Source organism: Phyllobates terribilis, unplaced genomic scaffold (genome assembly GCF_046119375.1).
Source record: "Phyllobates terribilis strain yellow unplaced genomic scaffold, ASM4611937v1 Scaffold_5__5_contigs__length_657084704, whole genome shotgun sequence".
NCBI lineage: Eukaryota > Metazoa > Chordata > Amphibia > Anura > Dendrobatidae > Phyllobates > Phyllobates terribilis.
Genome location: NW_027362765.1, coordinates 65,956,893 through 65,974,569, shown reverse-complemented (window position 1 = coordinate 65,974,569; position 17,677 = coordinate 65,956,893). Strand labels below are relative to the sequence as shown.

The window sequence follows — 17,677 nt, the reverse complement described above, 5'->3', positions numbered from 1 at the left end:
ATAGGAAGAGAAAGCCCTAAAACATCTGACAATTACTTCAGACATTATATATTGTAGAACTGCACAAGTGTACAAAATGAGTGTGGTATTCTGTGAATAATACAGAGATTCAGTTGACTAGTAGAGAGAGACAGAAAATAGGTGCCAGATGCAAAGCCAGTAAGATTAATCTGAGATATAGTGTTGATGGGCTGGCATCTTTTCTTTCTTCATTTGAATTACACTTTTTTTTTTTTCCAAATTTTTCATGCACTAGAAAACAGCAAGCCAGCACAATATTTGTCAAAGACAAGAAAATCTGAACTTGGTGTCAATAAGAGAAAATGTGCTTGTCACAAGTGACTGACTGAACTGAATTTGTCCATTTACCTTGCCCTTCATTTTTGTGAAAGGGGGGTTAATAATATTTTGAAAAGTACTAAATATAATTGACCTAAATCCAGACATATAACTGTGAATATCTACCTCACTAAGTGGTGTGTCAGATTTTTTTTTTAATTGACACCTATTTTAGTTGTTACATTTTTGGACATGTACCCGCGTAGCATTTCTTGTTATGTCTTTTTTGAGAAAGGTAAAAAAAAAATTGTGAAAAAAATAGCAAATTAATTTTAAAAACTCTACATCTTTAACTTTGCACGTCTCTTTGTGTATGCCTCTATACTAGTTTACTTTGATACCCCTTCACGTGACACCAATACAGAAGCATTTTGCAGTTGCTGGCTTTTTTGGACATGTACCTACCTACCCAGCATGTCTTCTTATGTCATTTTTGAGAAGGGGAAATAATTTAGTTGAAAAGATGAACTTTAGTCAAATATAGTGTTGTAAAAATGTACGGAAAAATAAATAGTTTCAATTGCAATGAACAGGGTTGTGTAAACGAGAGAAAAAACATATTCACATAACGTCACTGCCATGCGCCCTCACACAGTGAGATGAACTGCCGGAATAGTCATAGCTCCCCACGCCGGGACTATAGATGTGGGGAGTAGTGACTATTCGTTCTCCTTAATAGCATGCACACACTGTAGCTGCAGCCGCGGCTCCTGCAGCGACTGGGCGGTCACGTGTGCCTGCTATTAAATAGCATAAATATTCACTCCTCTCTACATAGGTGTGGAGAGGAGTGAATATTCATGCTCTTTAATAGTGGGCACACGTGACCGCCGAGACACTGCAGGAGCCACGGCTGGTGCTGACACTGTGTGCTCTATTAAGGAGAATGAATATTCAGTGCTCCACACGCCCATGGGCATGGGGAGCAGTGAATATTGATTTTCTTTAGCAGCGGGCACAGTGTAAGCCGCAGCAGGTGGAGCCGGAGCGCTCCACTGTTTACCATCACCTCGGACAAGGACATAAGGGAGGGGCTGATTCGGGAGGACACCCCCGCAACGTTTTCACCTTGCCAGAGGAACCTGCCATACTTACTACCGTAGAATGGGAGCTGGAGGACTGCTAACAAAATTCCTTGAATAGTAAGTATTTTATTCATTTGACTACTTGAACCAACGGTGCTGTACATACCTAGTACAACTGAACTCAGCTAGTCACCCTGCGGTGGATCAGGGGATACTCTGTGACTATCAATCTATTGATCACTGGATCCATCATTACTCCCACTATATCACATTGTGAGCCCAGGTCAGTTTGCACTCTTGGGGAAGGTACCTATCAACTGTTGGGCTGCAATATCTGTACTTTTATATAAGTGTTAGCGCAGAAGTATACACTGATATCTTCTAAAATTTAAATCATGTTAACTATGATAAGTTACATAGAAAAGAAAATATATATACAAAAGGAGAGAAATCTTCATATATTAATAATGAAACATGATTTCTCTGCGCAAATTGAAACCATCCGGGAAGCGAGTACCTAAATTGTAGCTTCAAAAGTCTTCTCTGGTAAGTAGGCGTCTCCTATGGTCCTCTTCCCCTATCGGATCTTCTAACTTTCTCAATTGCTAAGACTTGAACAGATGAGGTGTGTCTGTAATGGTGGGTAATGAAATGATTAGATGCCTGTGATACCTTTCGGTTGGTATTGGCAACATTAACTGTGTCTGTGATATGTTCTGAAATGGAAACTTTGGGTGAAGTGCATACCACATACATCTTATTGCACTGTGAACAATTTATAACATAGATGACCTCTTGAATGTTACAATTAATGTATTGTTTAATATCATATTTGCAAGTGTTGGCATGATTTGAAAATGTTTTAGTTACATGTGAATCGGAACAATTTCTACAGCGATTTATTTCCACATTTAAAAAATCCCTTACATGATAACTACGTTTTATGTTCATTTAATGAGGAAATGTAGCTAAGTGATACAATATTACAACCACAATTGGTAATATTGTATTACCCATAATGGGTTGTTGTTATTATTATTATTTATTTATATAGCACCATTGACTCCATGGTGCTGTACATAAGAAGGGGTTACATAAAAAAATACAGATATCACTTACAGTAAATGAACTAACAATGATAGACTGGTACAGGGGGAAGAGGACCCTGCCCTTGCGCGCTTACATTCTACAGGATGGGGAAGGAGACAGTAGGTGGGGGGTTGCAGCAACTCTGGTGGTGGTGATGCGAAAGCGTGGTCATTCCAGGTTGTAAGCTTTCTTGAAGAGATGGGTTTTCAGGTTCCGTCTGTGGCAGATAATCGGACGTGTTGAGGTACAGAATTCCAGAGGATGGGGGATATTCGGGAGAAGTCTTGGAGGCCATTTGGGTGAGGAACGAATAAGTGTGGCAGAGAGGAGGTGGTCTTGGGAGGACCAGAGATTGTGAGGGAATATATCGGGATTAGTTCAGAGATGTATGGAGGAGAAAGGTTGTGGATGGCTTTGTAGGTCAGTGTTAGTAGTTTGAACTGGATACGCTGGGCAATTGGTACTGGAAACCGTAGGAATTTATGAGCTGTCCCAGGCCAAGGGTATAGATGGAGAAGAGTAGGGGTCCTAGTACAGAGCCCTGAGGAACTCCCAACAGAGAGAGGGCGGGATGAAGAGGTAGTGTGGGAGACATTAAAAGTGCGGTTGGAAAGGTATGAGGAGATCCAGCATAGGGCAAGATCTTTGACGCCAAAGGAAGAGAGAATTTGTAGTAGGAGACAGTGATCAACTGTGTCGAAGGCAGAGGACAGGTCTAGAAGGAGGAGTATGGAGAATTGTTAATATAAGTTGCTGTAGAAATCATTTTATTGGGAATGTCAGTTAATTGTAAATCCAGAAAGGAAATTTGCATCACATGAGAAATGGATGTGAATTTTAAATTGTACTCATTACTGTTAGTGTATTTGACAAATTCAGGTATGGCAGATACACAGCCCCCCCATATGAAGAGAAGGTCATCTATGTATCTGCCATACCATATCAATTGTGCTAGAAAAGGATTGGCAGTCGAATGGAGAAATTCCATCTCCCAGAATGACATAACCAAATTAGCTAATGAGGGAGAATATTTGGTCCCCATTGACACGCCTTGACACTGTAAATAATGAGTGATCAAAGGATAAAAAAAAAGTGTCCTAATAAAATGGGTAACCTGGCTGATGTACAATTGGAAATCCGTTGGAAATGTACTGTATTGCAATAAATTAAATTCTAGGGCTTTAATTGCAACATCATCTGGTATAAATGTGTATAAAAATATAACATAACATGACAACTAAGCCATGTTAATTCACTAAACCAAGTTTTGTTAGCAAAATGTTCTAAAATGTCGCATGAGTCCTTAAAAAAAACAAAACGGGGTTCTTTGGGCCAATGGCTGAAGGGTTGTGTCAAGCCATTAACTTAGGTGTTCTGTTACTGACCCAATCCCAGATATGATGGGGCTAATGGGAGGAGGGATCCTAGCTTTGTGGATTTTGGGGAGGGCACGTAAGACTGGCTAAACAGGGTGTTCTACCGAAAGTTATTCCACCTGTTTATCTTTGAGAATTCCTAATGTGGAACCGTCTTGTATAATCCGGTTAGGTCCTCCTATACTAGACTGTCTAACAATTTTACTTTGATTTGTCAAGGGGAAATTAACAGGATTATGCAAGATGTAACTGGAACTGATTAATCACAGACACAGTGAAGCATGAATCTACAGCGAATACGGGTATAATAGAGATGTGAAATTTTGAAAGGACATAACCTGGTGGCCCAACACTATAATTTATCAGCCAGTCTTTTGCAATATACAGTAGTGTTCAAAATAATAGCAGTCCAATATGACTAATTAATCACTGTTATTGGTATAAATTATATGTCAAACAATTTACCAGTTGGTGCAGTAGATTCCAAGAAAACCAACAGACTCCGCATTCATGATCTGCAATATTTTTGAGTCTGTATTTGAATAATTAATTGAAAGGGGATGTGTTCAAAATAATAGCAAGGTGGAGTTCAATTAGTGAGATCAATCATTCTGTGAAGAAACAGGTGGGAATCAGGTGGCCCTTATTTAAGGGTGAAGCCAGCACATGTTGTACATGCATTTCTCCTTGAAAGCCTGAGAAAATAGGTCGTTTGAGACATTGTTCAGAAGAACAGCGTACTCTGATTAAAAAGTATATTGGAGAGGGTAAAATGTATAAAGAAGTGCAAACATTGCTAGGCTGTTCAGCTAAAATGATCTCTAATGCTTTAAAATGGAAAGCAAAACCAGAGAGATGTGGAAGAAAACGGAAGACTACCATTCGAATGGATCGAAGAATAGCCAGAATGGCAAAGGCTCAGCCAATGATCAGCTCCAGGATGATCAAAGACTGTTTCAAGTTACCTGTGAGTACTGTGACAGTTCAAAGACGCCTGTGTGAAGCTAATCTCTTAGCAAGAAGTCCCAGCAAAGTCTCACTGTTAAAAAAAAAAAAAAAATATGTACTGAAGCGAATACATTTGCCAAAGAACACATCAACTGGCCTAAAGAGAAATGGCCCTTGAAATGGGTGTTTCAACAAGACAATGACCCTAAACACACCAGTAAACAAGCAAAATCTTGGTTCCAGTCCACCAAAATTGAGGTTATGGAGTGGCCAGCCTAATCCCCGGACCTTAATTCGATAGAACACTTGTGGGGAGACATCAAAAATGCAGTTTCTGAGGCAAAGCCAACAAATGCCAAAAAATTGTGGAATGTAGTCAAAGCATCCTGGACTGGAATCCGTTCTCAGGTGCCAGAAGTTGGTTGACTCTATGCAACATAGATGTGAAGCAGTTCTAAAGAACTGTAGTTATACAACTAAATATTAGGTTAGTGATTCACAGGAATGCTAAGTCCTAAAACAAAAGATTACATATTGTGAGTTTATAAAGACAAATGCAGACACTCCTATTTTTTTGAACAGCCTAATGTTCATTTTTTGTTATTTTCTGTAAAGTACCATATTTTTCGGACTATGAGACGCACCGTACCATAAGACGCACCTAGGTTTTAGAGGAGGGAAATAGAAAATAAAATGTAAGCAAAAAATGTGGTCATGATGCCCTGTTAAGGGGGAGGGGGTCTGCTGCTGACACTGTTATAGGGGTAATGTCCCCCAATTCTGTTAATATCCCCCATCCTGGTATATATGGCACCCTCCTTCCTGTCATACGTGGCCCTCACCCCCATCCTGATATGCATGGCACCCCTCATCCCCATCCTGGTATGCATGGCCCCCCTCATCCCTCTTCCTGGTATGTATTGCACCCTTCAACCTGGTATGTATGGCCCCCTTCATCCCTCATCCTGGTATGTATATGGCCCTCTTCATCCCTCTTCCTGGTGTGCTTGGCACCCCCTGATCCCCCATCACGCTGCACACAAAAAAATAAACAATTATACTCACCTTTTCCACCAGAGCAGGACGCAGCGCTGGAGCAGAGAGGAAGTGAGTATAATTGTTTGTTTATTTTTTGTGTGTGCAGCGTGATGAGGATCTGGGGGTGCCAATCTTACCAGGATGGAGGGATGAGGGGGGCCATACATACCAGGATGAGGGATGAAGGGTGCCATATTTACCAGGATGAGGGGGGCCATACATACTAGGAGCCATGCTACAAATACAGTGTGCACACTATTAAGGAAAATTAATATTCACTGCTCCCCATGGGCATGGGGAGCAGTGAATATTCATTCTCTTTTGCAGCAGGCACAGTGTAGGATGCATCAGCGGGCTTCTGCCTCCTGTGCCTCGCTCCTCCGCCGCTGCAGCTTCCCCCACACCACCCACAGTATGTATGTATGTATATATATATATATATATATATCGGAGTATAAGACGCATCCCCCACTTTCCTCCAAAATTTTGGAGGAAAAAAGTGCGTCTTATAGTCCGAAAAATACGGTAGTTAAAAATTATATACATATCTCTTCATGTTTTGAATTAGGAAACAGTGTGCAATGTTCCCAATACATGGAAATAAAAATTAGTATAAAGATTTTGTGCTTAACTCATTTTTTTGAACACACTATTTTGAAAACTACTGTAAGAATATAAACTGTTATATAATTCCATTGAAAAGTAATAATAATTTTTATTCTTCGCAGGTGACTGTATCGGGAGCTCAGAGGGACGTCTGATATTTTCAGATTTTGCAGCAAATAATCTTGGTATCGCACCAGGTACATATGAAGACCATGACATTATACCGGATACACCTCAAGCCCTTATCAGAAAAAATCTGTCATCTGTTCCTTTTCAAGGGGTCCTTTTTTCTGCTTCAACAAAGACAAATAAGCAAAACAAAAGGCACAGAAAGGATGTTGAACTCAAAATGGCTTACAAAGAGGAGAAACCATTTTCATGTTCAGAATGTGGGAAATGTTTTAACAGAAAATCGCAACTTGGTAGACATCAGAAAATTCATACAGGGGAGAAGCCATTTTCATGTTCAGAATGTGGGAAATGTTGCATTACTAAATCAAGACTTGTAATGCATCAAAGAAGTCACACAGGGGAAAAGCCATTTTCATGTCCAGAATGTGGGAAATGTTATATTACTAATTCAAGACTTGTAATGCATCAAAGAACTCACACAGGGGAAAAGCCATATTCATGTTCAGAATGTGGGAAATGTTTTAATTGGAAAGGAAATCTTGTTACACATCTAAGAATTCATACAGGGGAGAAGCCATTTTCTTGTTCAGAATGTGGGAAATGTTTTGGTAAGCAAGGCACACTTATAAATCACCAGAGAATTCACACAGGGGAGAAGCCATTTTCATGTTCAGAATGTGGGAAATTTTTTAAACGGAAACAGCAGCTTGTTTCACATCAGAGAATTCACACAGGGAAGAAGCCATATTCTTGTTCAGATTGTGGGAAATATTTTAACCGGAAAGAGCAGCTTGTTTCTCATCAGAGAATTCACACAGGGAAGAAGCCATACTCCTGTTCAGAATGTGGGAAATGTTTTACAGAAAAATCACATCTAGTTACTCATCAGAGAACTCACACAGGGGAGAAGCCATTTTCTTGTTCAAAATGTGTGAAATGTTTTACAGACAAGTCAAATCTTGTTACACATCAGAGAATTCACACAGGGGAGAAACAATTTTCTTGTTCAGAATGTGGGAAGCGTTTTAACAGAAAATCACAGCTTGGTAGACATCAGAGAATTCACACACAGGAGAAGCAATATTCATGTTCAAATTGTGAGAAATGTTTTAATCTGAAAGGAAATCTTGTTAAACATCAGAAAATTCACACAAAAAAGTAACCATTTTCTTTTGTTTTATTGACAAAATGTAGAAAAAAAAATACAATTTATAGTAAAGTCTCCAAAAGAAAGTGAAAACAATTTAGAACAGTAAATGATTATTAAAAATTAGATAAAAAGTGAACATCTGAGGGGCAAGACCAGGAAGGCAAATCTAAAGATGAAAGAGAGAAGGCAAAACTTTCAACCAAGAATGGGCAAGTTTAAAGACCACAACAGAATAAACTAACTGAGCCAGAAGAGATCAAGGAAAGATGGAAAGAGCATATGGAGCACATCTACAAGAATGACTCTTGAGATATGGGAAGAAACTAAGACTGGACATAGCAGAGAGCTGAACATCCTTAAACACAAAGTCTGCTGCTATAAAGCTTCTGTCAAGCAATAAAGCGCCTGGAGTGACAATATTTCAATAGAGCTAATTAAGTCTTCTGTTCACTGCTCTATACTATATCTTGCACCCTCCTGTGTCTAATGCTGGTAATGCTCACTTGGTTTTTAGTCTTTATCTGACTACACTCCTGACCTGTTTTACTATGGTTTCAAGAAAAAATGCACACCAGGACACGGCCGGCCCCCTTTTGTTAGAAGGAGGTAACACAGGTGCAGAATGCTAATGAACAATCGCCCTCACTCACTCTCACTGGAGGGGCGACTACCCAGCATTAAAACTGCACACAGATGAAACTTGCAGTAGGGTGCAATTCACACACTCGCGGCACTGTGCCTAGCCAGCATCCTATTACACGCCCCTACTATTCGACTAGGCGGGATGCCCGGCACCCTATCCGTGCATCGCAGAGTTGTGAAGCCCCCACTCACAAGGTCACCATTACTGGGCCTGGCCGTGCCCTGGCAGATAAAAAAAGTGCAAAAAATATCATATGAGGTATTAGTTGATATTTTGGCCAAAATACGTAAGCTCGCAACCCATCGTCAAGGGTCCTCACGGTTTTGCGAGTCCCTACTCTAATATTAAAAACAGACAGCATAGCCAGAACAATAGACAGAATTTTTAGAAAATAGCAAAAGGCAATGGTACTCACCAGCCAAGGTTTCAAGAAAAAATGCACACCAGGACACGGCCGGCCCCCTTTTGTTAGAAGGAGGTAACACAGGTGCAGAATGCTAATGAACAATCGCCCTCACTCACTCTCACTGGAGGGGCGACTACCCAGCATTAAAACTGCACACAGATGAAACTTGCAGTAGGGTGCAATTCACACACTTTTGCTATTTTCGATTGCGATTGTTCATTAGCATTCTGCACCTGTGTTACCTACTTCTAACAAAAGGGGGCCGGCCGTGTCCTGGTGTGCATTTTTTCTTGAAACCTTGGCTGGTGAGTACCATTGCCTTTTGCTATTTTCTAAAAATTCTGTCTATTGTTCTGGCTATGCTGTCTGTTTTTCCTGTTTTACTATGCCCTTGTTTTTCCACTGGGTTTATCAGCATCCTTTTTTTGGTCGATTCCATATGAGCTGTACTGAATTATTATATCTGCTCCAATACATTACTATACAGTTTATTCTGCTCTTGTCAGTAATGACCATGATTGAGATATTAGATGAGTATATGGATATGTAATACTTGTTTGTTATTCTTTTGTACATCTGTTTACACATTGTTTTTTCTATATTTCACTTGTTTTATAAACAGTATATCTGAAGGAGGTCTAAACTGAGACCGAAATGTCATATGTTCACTGTGGATTGCAAATAAATCATCTATTTTTTACATCAATTGAGTGCCAAGTTCTTCATAGATATTATACTACATATTTGGCTCCTACTTGTGCACCTGCTGTCATGAGTGCCGTGCTCTACTATTTCTTCAACAAAGAGCTGCCAGGGGAATAAACCGGATTCAGAAAAGGAAGAGTAACAAGAGATGTGATTGCTAACATTAGATGGATAATGGAAAAGACCAAAGAATACATCAAGGAGATCTATATTTGCTTCATTGACTAAAGCAAAGTCTTTGACTGTTGATTATCAGAAATTTTGGAATACCATGAAGGATATGGGTTATCTAAACCATCTGGCCAGTCTCATTAGGAACATTTAAATCAATAAGCAACAGTCCGAACAGACCACGGTGACCTCCTGGTTCAAAGTAAAGCGAGGCATCAGGCAAGGCTGAACCCTGTCACTATTTCTCTTCAATTTATACGCAGAAGCTATTTTCAGGAAGGCTGGACTTGCAAAAAAGAAGGAATCAAAATTGCTGATCGTCAACAATCTTAAATACTCAGACGACACAACATTGATGGCAATAAGCATAGATGGAATGAAGGACTTATCAAGATGGAAAGCTGAAACATGGGACTACTGTTCAATAAAAAGAAGACAGATATTGACTACTGCCAGGTACGACAGAGATTCATTTGAGATGGACTGCAACAAACTGGAAGTTGTGAAAGACTTCAACCTACTTGGATCAATGATCACTCAAGATGCAGCGACGACACCTGAAGTCAATAGGAGAATAGCTATGGGCCATTCAACAATGAAGTCACTGGACAAGGTCTTCAAATTGAGGAACATTTCACTGGCAATGAAGACATGGCTCGTACATAGTTTGGTCTTCTCTACAGATGCGAAACCTGGACAATAAAGAAACAGAAGAAGAATCAACACATTCGAAATGTGGTGCTGGAGAAGGATGTTATCAATACTATGAATGGCAAGAAGAACAGACACCCCGAAATTTTGTTCCAAAATTGATTTATGTCAAAAGTAAAAGAAAAGTCAAAGATGCTATAGGATTTTTACAGGATGAAAATGGTGAAATGGTAAGAAAGGATGTTGAGAAGGCCGAACTTTTTAATTCCTATTTTGCATCTGTTTTCTCTCAGAAAGAAAATGTAACATCAACTGATCTTCACTGTCCTATTAAAGGAATAGAAGAATCCAGGTTATCTGTAAACAGAAAGATTGTGAGGGAATATTTAGCTAACATAAATGAGTTCAAGTCTCCAGGTCCAGATGAATTACACCCAAGAGTACTGAAGGAGATCGTAGAAGAAATTTTAGAACCACTCTCCATAATCTTTGAAAATTCTTGGAGAACAGGAGAAGTCCCAGAAGACTGGAGAAGAGCAAATGTTGTTCCTATCTTCAAAAAAGGGAAGTAGGTGGACCCAGGGAACTATAGGCTTGTGAGCCTTACTTCTATACCAGGAAAGATCTTTGAACAAATTATTAAACAACATGTATGTAAGTACCTGGATAAGAATGAAGTGATTAACCAGAGTCAGCATGGGTTTGTAACTAACAAGTCATGTCAGACTAACTAAATTTCCTTCTTTGACAGAATCACTGACTGGGTGGATCAGGGAAATGCTGTAGATATAGTATATCTTGACTTCAGCAAAGCATTTGACAAAGTATCTCACACTATCCTTATTGAAAAAATGACCAAGTATGGAATGGACAAGGCAACTGTTAGGTGGATTCATAACTGGCTTAGTGATCAAACTCAAAGATTGGTCGTTAATGGCATCACATCAAGTTAGATGAATGTCTCAAGGGGGGTACCACAGGGCTCTGTCCTGGGACCTTTATTGTTCAACATCTTTATCAATGATTTAGATGAAGGAATTGAGGGTAAACTGATTAAATTTGCTGATGACACAAAGCTAGGAGGGATAGCTAACACTAGAGAAGAGAGAGAGGATTCAAAAAGACCTAAATAAACTGGAGCAGTGGGCAGTAACTTGACAGAATGGTTTTTAATGGGGAAAAATGAAAAGTACTACATCTGGGCAATAAAAATGAAAAAAGTATATACAGAATGGGAGGAATAGAGCTAAGCAACAGTACATGTGAAAAAGACTTAAGTCTACTAATAGATCATAGACTGAACATGAGTCAACAGTGTGATGCAGCAGCAAAAAAGGCAAATACAATTCTGGGATGTATTAACAGAAGCATACAGTCTAGATTACGTGAAGTCATTATCGGACTTTACTCCTCTTTGGTCAGACCTCATCTGGAATACTATGTCCAGTTTTGGGCACCACATTTTAAAAAAGACATCGATAAACTAGAGCAAGTTCAGAGAAGAGCGACCAGAATGGTGACCGGTCTGCAAACCATATCCTATGAGGAACGGTTACAGAATTTGGGAATGTTTAGCTTGCAAAAAAGAAGACTGAGGCTGACAACAAAATCACACAAAAATCTTCAATGGAAATCAAATTTATTAACCAATGGAGGCCTGGATTTGGAGTCACCCCCAAAATAAAAGTGGAAAAACACACTACAGGCTGATCCAACTTTGATGTAATGTCCTTAAAACTAGTCAAAATGAGGCTCAGTATTGTGTGTGGCCTCCACGTGCCTGTATGACCTCCCTACAACGCCTGGGCATAATCCTGGTGAGGTTGCGGGTGGTCTCCTGTGGGATCTCCTCACAGACCTGGACTAAAGCATCCGCCAACTCCTGGACAGTCTGTGGTGCAACGTGATGTTGGTGGATGGAGCGAGACATGATGTCGCAGATGTGCTCAGTTGGATTCAGGTCTGGGGAACGGGCGGGCCAGTCCATAGCTTCAATGCCTTCATCTTTCAGGAACTTCTGACACACTACAGTCACATGAGGTCTGGCATTATCCTGCATTAGGAGGAACCCAGGGCCAACCGCACCAGCATATGGTCTCACAAGGGGTCTGAGGATCTCATCTCGGTACCTAATGGCAGTCAGGCTACCTCTGGCGAGCACATGGAGGGCTGTGCGGCCCTCCAAAGAAATGCCACCCCACACCATTACTGACCCACTGCTAAACTGGTCATGCTGAAGGATGTTGCAGGCAGCAGATCGCTCTCCAACGGCATCTCCAGACTCTGTCACGTCTGTCACATGTGCTCAGTGTGAACCTGCTTTCATCTGTGAAGAGCACAGGGCGCCAGTGGTGGCTTTGCCAATCCTGGTGTTCTGTGGCAAATGCCAAGCGTCCTGCTCGGTGTTGGGCTGTGAGCACAACCCCCATCTGTGGACGTCAGGCCCTCATGTCACCCTCATGGAGTCAGTTTCTAACCGTTTGTGCAGACACATGCACATTTGTGGCCTGCTGGAGGTCATTTTGCAGGGCTCTGGCAGTGCTCCTCCTGTTCCTCCTTGCACAAAGGCAGATGTAGCGGTCCTGCTGCTGGGTTGTTGCCCTCCTACGGCCCCCTCCACGTCTCCTGGTGTACTGGCCTGTCTCCTGGTAGCGCCTCCAGCCTCTGCACACTATGCTGACAGACACAGCAAACCTTCTTGCCACAGCTCGCATTGATGTGCCATCCTGGATGAGCTGCACTACCTGAGCAACTTCTGTGGGTTGTAGAGTCCGTCTCATGCTACCACGAGTGTGAAAGCACAACCAGCATTCAAAAGTGACCAAAACATCAGCCAGAAAGCATTAGTACTGAGATGTGGTCTTTGGTCCCCACCTGCAGAACCACTCCTTTATTGAGTGTGTCTTGATAATTGCCAATAATTTCCATCTATTGTCTATTCCATTTGCACAACAGCATGTGAAATTGATTGTCAATCAGTGTTGCTTCCTAAGTGAACAGTTTGATTTCACAGAAGTTTGATGTACCTGGAGTTATATTCTGTTGTTTAAGTGTTCCCTTTATTTTTTTGGAGCAGTGTATATACATAGAATAGATAGATGTAGAAATGTGAGTGAGATATATAATTAGTACAGTGTGTGTGCTTACTGTACAAGTATTTAATTAGTAAATGAATACATTTCTGAAAAAAATGGCATGAGAGTCCCCGAAATTTTATTAACCAGCAGAGGGAAAGCCGACAGCCTGGGGCTGATTTTAATAACCTAGGAAGGGGCCATGGATATTGGCCCCCTCCCAGACTAAAAACATCAGCTCTCAGCCGCCCCAGAAAAGGCACATCCATAAGATGCGCTAAATCTGATGCTTAGTCCCTCTCTTCCCACTTGTCCTGGTGCTCTAGCAAGTGGGATAATAGGGTTGGGGTTGATGTCAGCTTTGTATTGGCAGCTGACATCAAGCCCAGAGGTTAGTAATGGAGAGGCATCTATAAGACGCCCCCATTACTAACCCCATTGTCAAAATGTAAATAAAAAAAACACCCAGTATAAAGTCCTTTATTTGCAATAATGACACAAGACTCTTCTATTGAATTAAAAATAAAAAATCATTATACTCACCTTGACACCTAATCCACTGAAGCCAATGTCCTCTGTAAAAGAATAAAAATAAACTAACCTAATCTTCACCTGTCCAACGTAAAGATAATCCTCTGATGCCAATGTCTTTTGTAAAAAAACAAAAATAATAAATAACCATATTCCTCACCTGTCCAACGAGTAGATAATCCATTTGTCCCGCGACACGTCTAGCTCTGCTACATCTAGATAGCAGGCTGTATGGTTACATGATGTGACCATACATCCTACCATCCAGCAGAGACACCGAGCTGCATGTTCTTGCTCAGCATCAGTGCCTCGCAGTGACGAGAATAGGGTGAGCATAGTTTATAGCAAATGAACTCTGTTCACCTCGCTGACGTCACCGCAAGTGCCGCGGTGTGAAAAGTATCCCATCCTGAACAAATACTTCAACATCTAAAAAAATCTAAGTGGTCTCCACCTATTTTACTGGTAAATGGTGTGTTCTGATTTAAATAACTGTGCAAATGTGTAAATTACACTGAGGTTCCCAACCAAACTATAAACAAATTATCTACCATAGATTTGTTTTGACGTGTTATAGCAAAAAGATTGGATGCATTAAATATCATTATGGACTCAAAATCAGATAAAAAAATTGCATAAGTTGTGGTCATCGGGGTCCCAATTGCTGTACTGGACGACTGGGTGTACCATTTATCATTAAACTGGATTGCATTATGTGAAAGTATGAGACTTAAAGATTCACAAATAAATTTGATAACTCCTACATCCGTATCAGTGTAGATAAGTTGACTATACCGCTTGCACACTGACTTTTTGTGGGATGCAGGTATACAAGCTCTCGACTTCAGCCGAGGCCATCATGTAGCCTTCATGCCATTCAAAACCATCAATGATCTGTAGTTAGTGATGGGCGAACCCCTGACTGTTCGGGTTCGGTGGGTTCAGCCAAATAGTTTATTAAAAGTTCGGGTTTGTGTACCAGAACAATACCCGAACATGGATCCCATTCACATGAATGAGGGGCCTGAACATCTGGTGCTTGCCACAATGTCATGTGCATGATAACATGCTAAATGGGCTAAGTGGGCCGACTAGTCTGAGGACACTAACGACTAGTCAAAGTCCTCATTTACATATCATAAACGGACTTTAGAAATACTTCTTCTAAAGATCTGTTTGTGTGTAATGTAATACAGGGACTGTTAGGCAGGGTATTGTATTTATATATGCAGACACAACTGCTGGTGGCTCTAGGCTCTAGGGGTTCCCTTTAAGATTATGCAAATTGAGGAAGTAGCAGGTGTCAGTAAGATATAAAAATGGTCAAATTTTCAAGCATTTATTCAGTGATGTGCTATATAGGAACTGGTGATGAGCAAGCACTAAAATGCTCATGTGCTCGTTACTCAAACTGAGCAGGTCGGATTGCTCAGGTGCTCGTCTCAAGTAACGAGTACAATGGAAGTAAATGGGAAACTCAAGCATTTTTCCAGCAGACTCTCCCAGGAGGTCTCAGGGACAGTAAAATCGCTGAAATTGATGGAAAAAGTACTCAAATGGAATGGGAACAGCATGGGGAAGATGCCTGGACGCATCTCTAACTCCCAGGTCGCTGCAGGGAACAATGTTGTCAGAGTATTGCGCCACTTTTACAGAGTGACAATAAAACATTCAAAACTAAAGCCAAAATGGATTTTACAGGAAAAAATGTTAGGAAACATTCTTTCCAGTATAATGACTTGTATTTTAGGCAAATTAAAAAAAAAGAGAGAAAAAAAGTCTACTCCACCCTTTAGGCTATGTTCCCACATAGCGTTTTTGCACTTTCTCATTTCTTTCAATGGTGAAAAAAACATTCACTGGTAAATGTAATTTTAACATTTTACTACCTTATCTGGGCATGTTGTGTGAGACATGGTGAGACCCATCCTGTTTAATTTATGAAGGTGGGACTCTGAAATTCGCAAAGCCTATGCAGGCAATGCAAGACAAAAATTAGAAGGAAAAGGGACTTCGATACACCCGTATTAGGCCATGGCCCCACTATCAGTATTTGGTCAGTATTCGGTCAGAATTTTTTCTCATGAGTGGGAGCCAAAACCAGGAGTGGGTGATAAATGCAGAATTGGTGACTTGTTTCTATTATACCTTTTCTCTGATTATTCCTCACCTGGTTTTGGCTCCCATTCCTGAGAAAAAATACTGACCAAATACTGATAGTGGGGCCGCGGCCTTAGACATAAAGGAGGGCCTCATACACATTCTGCTAAAATTGAGAGGTATTGGGACTCATAGACTCATAAACTGGTGGCTTGCCTAAGAGACCCTTACCTACGTCAGGCTGTAAAAGATCACCTACGGTCTAACCCAACTTGAGCCTCCTGGAGGTTAGGGCAGAAGCCTGAGTCCTGGAACAAGAAGCCCCTCTCCTGACAGGTATGGTGCAGAGCCATGAAGTGACCAACTCCAGAACAACAAATAAGCAGCCCAAGTGGGCTCAGGAGCTATGCCAAGAGATCCGGGACATTAGAGGCGAATTTTGTAGTATTAAGGGAACCCCCACTAACATCATCATGCCTGGCCCTGCAACCCGATATGAAGAAAAGTCAGAGCGAGAATGCAACCTCCCTCGTGCCCCACCACCTCGCATCCGTTTCCCATAGCCTATGGACTTTGACCAGAATGAGGTAACTGGAACTACGTGGAATATCTTAGATTTTGGATGTCTGCAATTCCTAATACGTGTATAAGTATTGAAGTTATATTTCCATATAACTTCAATGAATATACTTATTTCTATATCCTTAAGGCTATGTGCCCACGATGCAGAAATGCTCCAGATTTTTCCTGAGCGTTTCTGCATCTCCCTGGCAGAAAAAAGTGGAAAGTGCTTGACAACTTGGTCACACTATATAAATCCATGCAACCGGCATAGATTTATATAGTGTGTCCGTAAAAGAATGGTAAAAAATTAAAAGTAAATATTTATACTTGCCTTCTGATGGCCCCCGGTGTCCTTATCCGATCCGTGCGGTGTCCCCGACGTCTAGCGGTGGTCTAAAAGGACCTGCCATGATGTCATTTAGTCATGTGACGGGTCCCATGATTGTGAAACCTACTGAAACAGACTAAGGGACCTTTTTAAATGCTTAGGAAGCCTTTGCAGATGTTTTTTGTGAATTATTTTAATTTACTGAGAGAACTTTTGTGTTTTCATTGGCTATAAGCCATAATCATCAACATTAACAGAAATAAACACTTGAAATAGATCACTCTGTTTGTAATGACTCTATATAATATGAGTTTCACTTTTTGTATTGAAGAACTGAAATAACTAAACTTTTTGATGATATTCTAATTTAGTGAGAAGCACCTGTATATGTAAGAGAATTTTTGAGGTAGGCCTCTAAAAATTATATAGTAGGGCATCATACACACCCTTGAAAATTTAGGAGCGAGGGTCGGATCATGACCCTGCAGATATGGTGGAGGAGGAGGACACTAAAAATGAAAAAACAAGTACTGTATACCCTTGTTTGGGTGGAAAGGGGTGCACGGGAACACCAGAAAAAAATGAACATTTTATTTGACTTTATGTTACACTGCTGTCATCCGGTGGGGTTGAGAAGTCTGGGCCAATCCAGGCCTTGTTCACTTTGATAAGAGTCAACCTGTCAGCATTTTCAGTTGACAGGCAGATGTGTCTATCAGTTATTATGCCCCCGACAGCACTAAAAACCCACTTTGACAAAACGCTAGCGGCAGGGCAGGCTAACACCTCCAAGGTGTAGAG

General features: G+C 40.8%; 1 protein-coding gene across 2 annotated transcripts in view; it reads left to right on the top strand.

Moving 5' to 3' along the window:
- LOC141270721 (uncharacterized) overlaps positions 1-9,452 on the top strand; it is a 48,281-nt gene extending 38,829 nt beyond the window's left edge. For both annotated transcript variants that reach the window (XM_073680817.1, XM_073680816.1), the window contains one exon: positions 6,544-9,452. In XM_073680817.1, coding sequence (XP_073536918.1) covers positions 6,544-7,715 — 1,172 coding nt within the window. In that variant the 3' untranslated portion in view covers positions 7,716-9,452. The remainder of the gene's footprint in view (positions 1-6,543) is intronic.
- Positions 9,453-17,677: the final 8,225 nt, after the last annotated feature.